Raw genomic sequence first — 12,357 nt, 5'->3', positions numbered from 1 at the left:
ATCATCTCTAACCCCTTTTACATCACTATAACTCCTTTCCTCCATTTCTAAGCTTCTTCAACAACCTCCAGTATATCTTACCACCTTCTTGATATTTATTTTCTATGTTCTTGCTAAAGTCCTCCCATGACTTTTGTTTAGCTAGTTTTACACAGTGTTTCGCTTTCTTACATTTGTCTCTGTATTCTCTAAGAGCAAAAGCTGACTTATTTGCCAGGAACTTTTGATATGCTTTCTTATTTTCCTTCACTGCCTCTTTAACTTCCTGTGTCGATCATGAAGTTGTGATTTTTCTATCCTTGCAGACAACCTCACCACATGCCTCTCTGGCTGAATCAATCAGGGTTTTCTTCAAGGCTTGCTTGCTACCGAATCTCCAAGGTTTGGTTCCTGTTCTCAAACTCTTTCATTTTCTTTTCAATAATCTTTCTGTATTTTTGTCTACAGTTCACATCTGAGAGCTGCTCAACTTTTATTCGCTTTAAAACTTTCTTACATGTTATTCTTTTCAATATGAAATTAATTTTATCCTGGTCAAGACTAAATAGTGATCGCTTCCAATTTCAAATCCTCTGTACACTCTGGTGTCCTGCACCAGGTAGAAAACATCACTATCAACAATAACATAGTCAATGAGACTTTTCTTATTCCTTGCCTCTTCTCTCCATGTGAATATGTGCACATTTTTATGTTGGAACATGGTGTTAGTAATAACCAGTCCATGTCCTGAGCAGAAATCCAACAGGTATTTGCCATTATTATTAGCTTTGCTTTTTTTCTCCAAATTTTCCCAAAATATTTTTGTATGTCTTACAATCATTTCCTACTCTGCTATTCAGATCCCCAACAAGGACCAACTTTTCCTTTTTCATTGTGTCAGTTGCTTTTTCTAAAGCATCAAAGAATTACTTCACTTCTACCTTAGTAGAACCTTCTGTGCAACCATAGGCACAAATAAGTCTCATAGTCCAGTTCCCCCTTCTCATATTTGCCCACATCACCCTGCCTGAGACTGCCTGCCATTCAAGAAGATTAGCCTTGCATTTTGTGTTGAATACTATGGCTACTCTTTCTTTTCCTTGATTGCCATTGCCTGAATATATAATTTTGTATTTATTGCTCAGAAAGATCTCACTAGTTTTTGTCTTTTTTGTTTCAGTCACCCCTATTATGTCAATCAGATACTTATCTAATTCCTCAACTAGCTCCATTTCTTTGCCATTCAGGCTTCTTATGTTGATAGTATCGATCTTTAACTCTGGTGATGTTGAGTTGGGGATGTGTTTTCAGATTTGTTCCAGTAGCTGACTTTTCGCTGTTCACCCTGGCGAAAACAACGGGGGCCTTGTTTAACCTGGCGACGCCCCAGCCGACATGAAATTTTGTCATGTTGTACCATCATGACATTCACAATGCAGCTGATATTTTCAATCTTGTTGCCTATTTTCATTCTCTTTGTCTTCATAATGCTGACCTTCATACCGTCTATTACAACAGTTATTCACTTTAGTCAGAGAATCTTGCAGACTTGTAGTGGATTTATTTAGCAGTATAATATCATCCGCATAAAGCAAAGAGCTGACACTAACATCTCCAATTTTGATATCAGGTTTAATACCACTTTCCTTCATAATGTGATCCATATAGATAATGAATAACAAAGGGGATTATGTACATCCTTGTCTTTCACCAGATATTACATTAAACCATCTTCCTGTACTTCCTTCGATTCTAACTGCTGACTTGCAACTGAAATAAAGACTAAGTATTGCTTGATATAATGTCCCATGGACACGATATAACTGTAGCATTTTGAATAGCTTCTCTCTTGACACCTACTCATAAGCCTTTTCCAGATTTACAAAACTTAAATACAGATCTTTGTTATATTCCCGTGATTTCTCAACTATTCGTCATAAAGTGAAAATCTGATCCTGACAACTTCTGTTATTATTTTTATTATTTGACACCTCCAGGGAGTCCAAAGACTCATCGAGGAAGGGCACCTGTTCTTCAACTCTGTCTCCACCACTCAATCCACCAACACCCCCTGGCAGTAGTGTTGTCTTGTGGTACATTATTGGTGCTTCAGACGAAAGCAGCCCCAGAAATGAATCAGAGGCAACACAAAGCTAATGTCTCAAAATAAGGCGTCCAAAGGTTTCCACACCTCCTGGACTACTCACAATTATGATGAATACAAAACATAAAAAGTTCCATGACAGCTCGATTGTCACCTGGAATAACAAGGATCACGTTGCTTGTTTAGGTGGAGAGCAAGCTTTGAAAAATATGTTATAGTCCCCTAATCAACACTTCCTCAAGATATGTTCTCTAAATATAGAAGGGCTATGTAAATCCAAAGATAAAGCAATTGACGTCTTGGCTCTCCAGGAAGCCCATGTGCCTGACACAGCGCTCAACAGACCAAAGATCCCAGGACTCATTCTCGTGTCTTATAACTGCCACCTCAAGCATGGCCTAGCAACCTATATCCGGGCTGGTCTCAATGATATAACCCAAAGTGTTCCTGATATAGAATACTCCATAGGTATTAAAGTTCAAAATATCACCATATACAATGTCTACAAACCTCCAGCACAATCCTGGCCTGATCAGATGGACTGACCCCTCCTCCTCATCCAAGATTCCCTAATAGTCAATATCATCCTGCATTAATAGAGATAAGAACATCAATCCCAGTCATCAGCGGAACACCAATTGTTAGATGGAATCTAACAAATCCAACGGTCCAACTGGACCGCATTTCAGAACCAAATCGAGCAACCATTACAGCAATTCCACCCACTCCTAATTGCTATCCTAGATTTGTTAAACTACTCAAATCTGCAGTAAAAGCCTCTATCCCTAGAGGCTACATAAAACAATATATCCCGTGTTGGAGTAGAGAAAGTGAGGAACTCCTAACCAAATATGAGGAAACTGAAGATCCAATTATTGCTAAGGAGCTCATATCAACCAACCCTGGATAAAAACAGAAAGGAAAGATGGATCTCAACCATCAATGAACTCGATTGTCACATCTAGTCAGAGAAGCTGGTCACTTCCGAGAAAATTAGGTGGAGCAGAGCCAACAACACACAAAACAACAGAGATAACTCCTGATCAAATGGCTAACCATTTATTGAAAACCTCCAAGATTCGTCCCAGCTCTACCAGGAAAATTGCTGTACAAGCTTCCACCAGACAAATCCTGAAGATGTAACCTGAGCTTCCTGAACTCGTACACCCAGTATCTCGGGAATAGGTACAAATAGCCTTAAAACTTACCAAGAATGGCAAAGCTGCAGGAGTGGATAGTATACCTGATCAATACCTGATTATATCCTGATCAAATGGCTAACCATTTATTGAAAACCTCCAAGATTCATCCCAGCTCTACCAGGAAAATTGCTGTACAAGCTTCCACCAGACAAATCCTGAAGATGTAACCTGAGCTTCCTGAACTCGTACACCCAGTATTTCGGGAACAGGTACAAATAGCCTTAAAACTTACCAAGAATGGCAAAGCTGCAGGAGTGGATAGTATACTCCCTGAGTTCCTAAAACATCTTGGCCAACAAAGCCAAATGTGGAAGGCTGCCCTTTTCTCAGAAATCATCATGACTGGTAAACTACCAAAGCTCTGGCAGGAAGCCAAAATAATTGCCGTGCCCAAACCAGGGAAAGATCCAAATGATGTGAAAAACCTGCGACTTATCTCCTTGCTTTGCACCACCTTTAAGCTCTCTGAAAGAATTCTCCTTAAAAGAATTTCACCACTCATCGAAAGAGCACTTCTGATTGAACAAGCTGGCTTCAGGCAAGAAAGAAGTTGCTGTGACCAGGTCCTGACAACACAGATTGAAGAAGGCTTCAGAAAGAAACTTAAATCTAGAGCCACTTTCACTGACCTAACATCAGCTTATCACACAGTCTGGATCAGGAGCCTTCTTCCAAAGCTAGGAAATATTATAAGTTGCAAAAAAACTTTCCAGCTTTTTGAATCCATTCTCTCCAATAGAAAGATCTGGGTCCATACTGACAGAAAAAACAGCAGGCCCAGATTCCTTCACAACAGTCTTCCTCGGGGCTCTGTGTTATCTCCTTTACTTTTTAACATCTACGTATACGACTTACCGCATACCAACTCAAGCAAGTATATGTATGCTGATGACCTAATGATCCTACATCAATCTACCTCCTTTGCCAACCTGGAATCAACCTTGAATACAGACCTGAACACCCTCGAAGAGTACTTTAAGCAGTGGTACTTGAAGCCAAATCCAATGAAAACAATGTTCTCAGTATTCCACCTGTACAATGCAGAGGCGAATCGATAACTTAACCTTTCTTTCTGTGGAAAAATGGTAGAACACAAACCTCATCCAAAATACCTTGGGGTGAGCCTGGACAGAAGCCTAACCTATAAAAAGCACATTATCAACAACCTCTCCAATAAAATTAAAACCCGAAATAATATCATTTCAAGGCCTTGCTGGAACAACCTGGGATTGTGGTGAAGAAGTCCTAAGGTCATCTGCACTAGCCCTAGCATTCTCTGCAGCAGAATATTGTGTCCCTGTCTGGGAAAGAAGCACACACTAACATTATAGACACCCAGCTAAATTCTACCATGCACACAATTAGTGAGACAGTGAGAAGCACCGCTCTCTCCTAGCTGCCTGTTTTATCTAACATTGCTCCATCACATATATGGAGAAGACAAGCCTCGATTAAGGAATTTAATAAAGCAGTGAGCAACCCACTCCTGCACCTACATCAGACTCTCATAAACCCACCTAGTCATCATCATCAAATTCCTGACATGTACCCTCAAGGGGTGCACAGGATATGATAGTACTACATGAAAAAAAAAAAAAAAATTACATTACTACTAACTTCCTATCTACAATTTTCCTCCAAATCAGTCTGTTACTTGTCAAGACTCCAACATTATCAGATCTTATATTTCTATCGTCTAAGGCACTTTGTACCATATCAATCCACCTATATCTTGGTCTTCCTCTGGGTCGTTTTCCTACCAACCTGGCAGAGAACGCTTGTTTTGCTAATCTTTCTTCGGCTCTTCTGTTTAAGTGACCATACCACCTGAGATTAGCTCTGCTAACGCATTCCTGGATGTTGACAATGTCAAGTTCTTTCCTAACATCCTCCTCGTTTTTAATATGATATTGCCATTGATGCCATCTGTTCACGCCGATAATCTTTCTCAGGACTCTCATGTCTCCAGTCTCAGGTAAAGTGTTTTACTTCTGACCCAGCTCTCAGATCCATAAGTTAAAACTGGTTTGAACACTGTCTTGTACACAGCTAATTTAGTTTTCTGACTAATTTCTCTCTTATTCCATATGAATTTATTCAATTGACTTCCTACAATACCAGCTTTGTTGATTCTGTTGTCTATTTCCATATTTCATTTACCGTCTTCAGTAAAATCGTACCTAAGTAGCTGAAATGTTTTATTTGTTCCACAGGTTTCCTGTTCACAACACAGTTGACATTTTCAACAATTCTAGATATTTTCATTGTCTTTGTCTTTTTAATGCTGACCTTCATACCATATCTATCACAACAGTTATTCAATTTAGTCAGTGAATCTTGCAAACGTGTAGCGGATTTATTTACAAGACATAACATCATCCACATAAAGCAAACCTGACCATTAACATCTCCAATTCTGATATCATGTTTAATACCACTTTCCTTCGTAATGTGGTCCATATAGATAATGAATAACAGAGGGGATAATGTACATCCTTGTCTCACACCAGATTTAACATTAAACCATCTTCCTGTACTTCCTTTAATTCTAAATGCTGACTTACAACTCAAATAAAGACTAAGTATTGCTTGATATAATGTCCCATTCACACCATATAACTGTAGCGTATTGAATAGCTTCTCTCTTGGCACCTTGTTATATGCCTTTTCCAAATCGACAAAACTTAAATACAGATCTTTATTATATTCCCATGCTTTCTCGACTATTTGTCATAAAGTGAAGATCTGATCCTGACAGCCTCTATTTGGCCTAAATCAAGCTTGTTCTTCACCAAGCTTTTCTTCCACAATTCTTCTCAACCATTTCTCAAGTATACTTGCACAGATCTTGCCAGGAACACTATATATATATATATATATATATATATATATATATATATATCGGTACTATGAGAGCTCTACTCCAACGATCGGGAATTCGTCCCTTTGTCCAGTCTTTCTGAACTATGCAGTGCAGCCACTGTAAGACTCTTATACCACCATACTTCAGCATTCCTTGTCGAATATCATCTACTCCGGCTGCCTTTCCACATTTCAAGCCTGATGGCTTTTTCTACTTCAAGTATGGATATGTATTCCTGACTGCATGCCTGGTCAGTGTTTTTTACCACTGTGCTGTCATCACTGCTTGTTTCATTTAGCAGTTTTTCACAAAGTAATTACTCCATATTTCAAGGATATCTTTTTCTCCTGTTTTCATGTCAACTTTATCATCTCTAACTCCTTTTACATCACTCTTTCCTCCATTTCTAAGCTTCTGTAACAACCTCCAGAATATTTTGCCACCCTCTTGATATTTATTTTTATATTCATGCCAAAGTCCTCCCATGACTTTTGTTTAGCTAGTTTGACACAGTGTTTAGCATTCTTGCATTTGTCTCTGTATTCTCTAAGAGCACAAGCTGACTTATTTGCCAGGAACTTTTGATATGCTTTCTTATTTTCCTTCACTGCCTCTTTAACTTCCTGTGTCCACCAGAGAGTTCTGATTTTTTTATCCTTGCAGACAACCTCACCACATGCCTCTGGCAGAATCAATCAGGGTTTTCTTCAAGGCTTGCTTGCCACCGGATGTCCAAGTTTTGGCTCCTATTCTCAAACTCTTTCATTTTTTCTTCAATAATCTTGGTGTATGTTAGTCTACAGTTCACATCTGAGAGCTGTTCAACTTTTATTAGCTTTAAAATTTTCTTACATGTTATTCTTTTCAATAGGAAATTCAATTTTATCCTGCTCAAGACTAAATAGTGATCACTTCCAATTTCAAATCCTCTGTACACTTCGGTGTCCTGTACCAGGGAGAAAACATCACTATCAACAATAACATAGTCAATGAGACTTTTCTTATTCCTTGCCTCTTCTCTCTATATGAATTTGTGCACATTTTTATGTTGGAACATGGTTAGTAATAACCAGTCCGTGTCCTGAGCAGAAATCCAACAGATATTTGCCATTATTATTATCTTCGCTCTTTTCTCCAAATTTTCCCAAAATATTTTTGTATGTCTTACAATCATTTCCTACTCTGCTATTCAGATCCCCAACGAGGACCAACTTTTCCTTTTTCATTGTGTCAGTTGCTTTTTCTAAAGCCTCAAAAAATTCCTCCACTTCTACCTTAATAGAACCTTCTGTGGGACCATAGGCACAAATAAGTCTCATTTTCTCATATTTGCCCACATCACTCTACTTGAGACTGACTGCCATTCAAGAAGATTAGCCTTGTATTTTGTGTTGAATACTATGGCTACTCTTTCTTTTCCTTGATTGTCATTGCCTGAATATAACGTTTTGTATTTATTGCTCAGAAAGATCTCACCAGTTTTTGTCTTTTTTTGTTTCAGTCACCCCTATTATGTCGATCTGGTACTTATCTAATTCCTCAGCTAGCTCCATTTCTTTGCCATTCAGGCTTCTTATGTTGATAGTATCGATCTTTAACTCTGGTGATGTTGAGTTGGGGTGTGTTTTGAGATTTGTTCCAGTAGCTGACTTTTCGCTGTTCGCCCTGTTTCCCCTGGCGAAAACAATGGGGACCTTGTTTAACCAGGCGACACTACAGCCGGCATGAAATTTTGTCATGCCGTACCATCATTTTTTATTTTGGTTTTTAACCAATAAGAATACAATTTGCTCGGCTAAATCCCAAATTACCCGCCCATCCTCGTTCGTTCAGTATCCAAGTAGATACCCAACAGGGTGCACCATGAGATGGTGAGGATTGGACATTAGGTCAGAAGTCCCAGTCTACACCTCAAATCTAGAAAGCCTCTCTGATCCATGGACGAGAGAGACTTTCTCTTCAGCTGCGCTGCCATCAATATCTGACATATGGAGAGAACACTGGTAAAACAATCTACCAACAAATGGCTTCCTGGTAGAAGATCCCTGCGCTCTGCAGCCTGGTTTTGATCTTCCTAAGAAGATTTGGTCATCAATAAACAGGATCAGAACTAGTCAGGGCAGATGTGGCTACCTTCTACATAAATGGGGGCTGTCAGATCACCCTTGTTGTGATTGTTCTCCCCGTGGCTCAGACGATTACTCATATTGTGTAGGACTGCCCAAGGCAGAAATTTCACAGTGGTGACCCACAGGACATCCACAAAGTGACGGATGAGGTCTTGAATTGGCTTTCCATACTGGACTGTGACCTGTAGCTGGTGTGACGGTGGTTATGGAGGAAATAGAAGATCACGGACCAGTCTCACCACGAAGAGATTATTCTCGTAGTCACTTTCATAGTCCTCGTCATGGTATCAACAGAACTCCTCCTAATGTTAGAAGATGATGATGTAATGTGAAATGGGTCCCCTCTAATGGATCAAGTTTTCTCACACAACTGCTCTCTAATTAAACCTAGGATACAGCTACATTTATGTTGTGAAGTGTTGCGAGAACATGCAGCCTTGTCATACTTGTTATAGTAGGATGATAATTGTTCCTGGCTTGATTATGACAAGTTACTTTTGCTTTATTTTAAAAAAAAAAAAAAAAAAAAAGGAAAGAGTTAGAAAGCTGGTTGTCCCTTTTATGTAATGAACTTTTATATGTTAAGATTTTCCTCATTTGTTGCTGAAAATTGTGACTGTACTTTTCACTTACCAGTTTCATGCAGCCATAAGCATAAATAAATAAATAAATCCACCAACTATGAGAGTGACTACGAGAATAACATCTTCGTGGTGAGACTGGTCCGTGATCTTCTATTTCCTCCATAATCACCGCAACTACACCATTGCCATCTACCGCCAACCACCACTACTAGTATTTTCACAGACAATCACAAACATCCATGCCCAGAGCAGGATTAGAACCACAGCCTTTTGGCTGGAGAGCAGATACGCTAAAAACTCAGCCAACCAGGCTGGCTGTTTGGTGAAAAACAAGCCTGAATCCAGCTTGTTCTTCACCAAGCTTTTCTTCCACCATCCTTCTCAACCATTTTTTATTCTTGAGTATATAAAAATGAAAATGATACCAACCGTTTTAATCATATAGAGAAGAAACTTTTGTTAAAAACATTCTGTATGGTACAGTTTCCAAACTAATAATATATAACTATGAAGCTAACCCTCAGGAGGAACATAAGTGGGAATTAAACTTTAAACAAAAGCTAATGGTTTTCGAAGTATCATATATAGCCTTATTTTAATAACATGACAATATATATGAGGAAAATGTTACTTACAGTTCTAAGATCATATATATGTCATCAGGTGTATCAATGATTTCTTCTATTTTGATAATGCATGGCTGGAAAAAAAACAGTGTCCTGTTAATAAAAACAATAAATATAAAATATATGTGTAAGTAAAACGAAAGGAAAAGGGAGACGCTACATTCAGATCTGATATGAGGGTGGTCTGAAAAGTTCTCGGCCTCAACCATAAATGGCAACACTATTCGCATGTTTTTTTTCTAAGTTGGTACATCTGTCATAAGCACCCATTTGAAATTGCAAGTCATTCTATCAAGTAGTTTGTTTTATGCAGCTGTCTGAAGCAAAAGAGTTGTCTGTATCCCTTGAAATGAATAAATCGAGTATTGTGCTGTTATAAAATTCTTTATAAAAGAAGGTTTAACACCAAAATAAATTCATTCGAAGTTCATAAAAGTTTATGGGCACTCTTCTCTTTCGTTTTCGACAATTAAGAAATGGGCTGCCGAGAATTTAAACATGGCCATAACAGCCTCAAGATGATCAACATGAAGGAAGTCCAAAAAGTGTAACAACACCAGAAATCATTGATCAAGTGCACAATATAGTATTGGATGATCAGTGAGTCAAAGTGGGTGAAATTGCTGAGACTATAGGCATTTCAAAAGAACATGTAGGATATATTTTGCATGTAGAATTGCAAATGAAAAAGCTTTGTGTGCAAGATGAGTTCTGCACTTGCATGAAAATCTCTGAACATTGCTTGGAGTGTTTTAACAAGAATAAAATTGATTTTTTGTGTTGATTTATTACTATGGATGAGACTTGGACTCACCATTACACACCAGAATCCAATCAGCAGTCAAAACAGAGGACGGAAGCCGGTTGTTCAGTGCCAAAGAAGACAAAATTGGTTCCATCAGCAGGAATGATCATGGCATTGTTGTTTTAGGATGCTAAAGGCATTTTGATTATTAATTATCTTGAAAAGGGTAAAACAATAACCGCAGAATATTATTCTTATCTTTTAACCAGACTAGATGAAAAAATTCGTGAGAAAAGACCCAGTTTGCAGAAGAAAAAAAATCATCTTTCATCAGGACAATGAACCTGCCCACAATGGTGTTTTGACAATGGGTAAATTAAGAGATATGCACTATGAATTGTTGGAACACCCACCCTATTCCCCCAGATTTGGCTCCCTCTGATTTCTATCTCTTCCCAAAACTAAAACTCTTCCTTGCTGGTCAGCAGTTTTCTTCGAATCAAGAGGCAACTGCAGCTGAAGAGGGGTATTTTGCAGATCTTACTGAGAACCACTACAGGAACGGGATAATTGCACTGAGCATCACTGGAATGTATTAGTCTTAAGGGAGATTATGTTGAAAAATAAAAATAATTTTGAAATTATAAATTCGTTTTTTCGTTGTAAGGCTGAGAACTTTTCAGACCGCCCTCATATATGTACATACACTAGAAAATTATGATACTATCTAGCATTTACTAGTAGATATACTAGTAATAGGTGATAAATAAAATTTCACATTTGGCAAATTTTATTAATCACCTTCTCGGGGTATAACAGCCAAAAATTATGAGAACAAGTGAAAGATATCTGCAATGTTTTGTTGAAATTTATTTTCAATTGGTCCCACTGCTCAATACAGAAGAAACCATAAACATGAAATCTGACAAAAATTTAAATAAGGTATTGGATGATTAGTAGTCAACTGACTACTTGATGAATTAAAATGTGAAGATGGCTACTTTGCTAATAAAGAACTAAAGTTCTTTGTTAGCAGAGTAGATTCATCATCAAGTGTCCTATGTAGAGATATTGCAAACAGTCCCAAACTGGGATAATGAACAGTGACTTGATTTCTGTGTGCTAAAGGCATACCAAATCATCCAACTTATTGAAAATAGCAAGTATTTTGCTAGAAGCAAAGATAAAGGGGGGGGGGGGGCATCCACATGACTCAGGAATAAAGGCATTAAATACATAGGCATAAATAAAGACTATGCATTTCATCTCTGCAGAGGAATAGCTGTCAATGAAGTCGAAAACCAAGTGCATATCAGTCACAGTTCTGCTCATGAACTTGTCTATATTTTGTGTACCTGCAGCATACAGGGGTTGCTGCAGGTACACAAAACTTTGAGCTCAGAAGAACTGGACAGATGATGCAGAAAAACAATGCACTTGTATTTGTTAGACAAATTTTAATAAGCACAATAAATAATCTGGGATTTGCCCAAGCTATTTCCTATCCATTGGAAGCAACCCCCCCCCCCCCCTACCCACTCATAATGCTAGAGATATGGTAAAAAAGCAAAAGCATTTGATTTTATTATAGAGTATGTAGGAACACTGGGATGATTGAAATAATATGGATGTGTTTTTCTTATCTGTTTGATTTCTATCCAGTCTTAAAACTGTTTTGGTAGAGTTAAGTTTGTCAGGAATAGTGATTTTATGGGATGGTGAATATGTGTTTGCTACTGCAATAACCAAAATATAATCCATTAAATTTTCAATGAAACTCGTACTAAATTATCAAATTCTAAACATAGTAGAAATGTGAATGGTGACAAACAATTAAACTGGAGATTCATAACATCAACTATTTAACTAATTTAAAATTAAAATCAGAGGTGGAGGCCCATAGCTCATAAATGACAAGGTTTTCAAAATGTTTGCATTTTTTTTTTTTTTGGTTAATATAATGGAACACATGCAACTGTATTTTTATAAATTTGGTGTTGGTTCTGCAGTGATAATGTATGCATAAATCACAAAGCAGATGATATTCGATTGGTCTTGAAGAATGTGCTCTTCACTGTGACTATTTAAGAATACAGCATTTTAGTAGCACTTAACTAAGCTCCAG

The 12,357-nt window shown here is 37.9% G+C and overlaps 1 protein-coding gene across 1 annotated transcript in view; it reads right to left on the bottom strand.

The window, feature by feature from the left end:
* LOC150095633 (serine/threonine-protein kinase Chk2-like) overlaps positions 1-12,357 on the bottom strand; it is a 266,187-nt gene that overhangs the window by 133,850 nt on the left and 119,980 nt on the right. The window contains exon 8 of the mRNA XM_090409930.1: positions 9,497-9,561. Within this exon, the coding sequence (XP_090266056.1) occupies positions 9,497-9,561 (65 nt within the window). The remainder of the gene's footprint in view (positions 1-9,496; positions 9,562-12,357) is intronic.

This window comes from Typopeltis vanoorti, chromosome 20, assembly GCF_054136105.1.
Source record: "Typopeltis vanoorti isolate ZY-2024b chromosome 20, IOZ_Tvanoo_1.0, whole genome shotgun sequence".
NCBI classification, from domain to species: Eukaryota; Metazoa; Arthropoda; class Arachnida; order Uropygi; family Thelyphonidae; genus Typopeltis; species Typopeltis vanoorti.
This window is presented reverse-complemented; position numbering and strand designations above follow the sequence as displayed.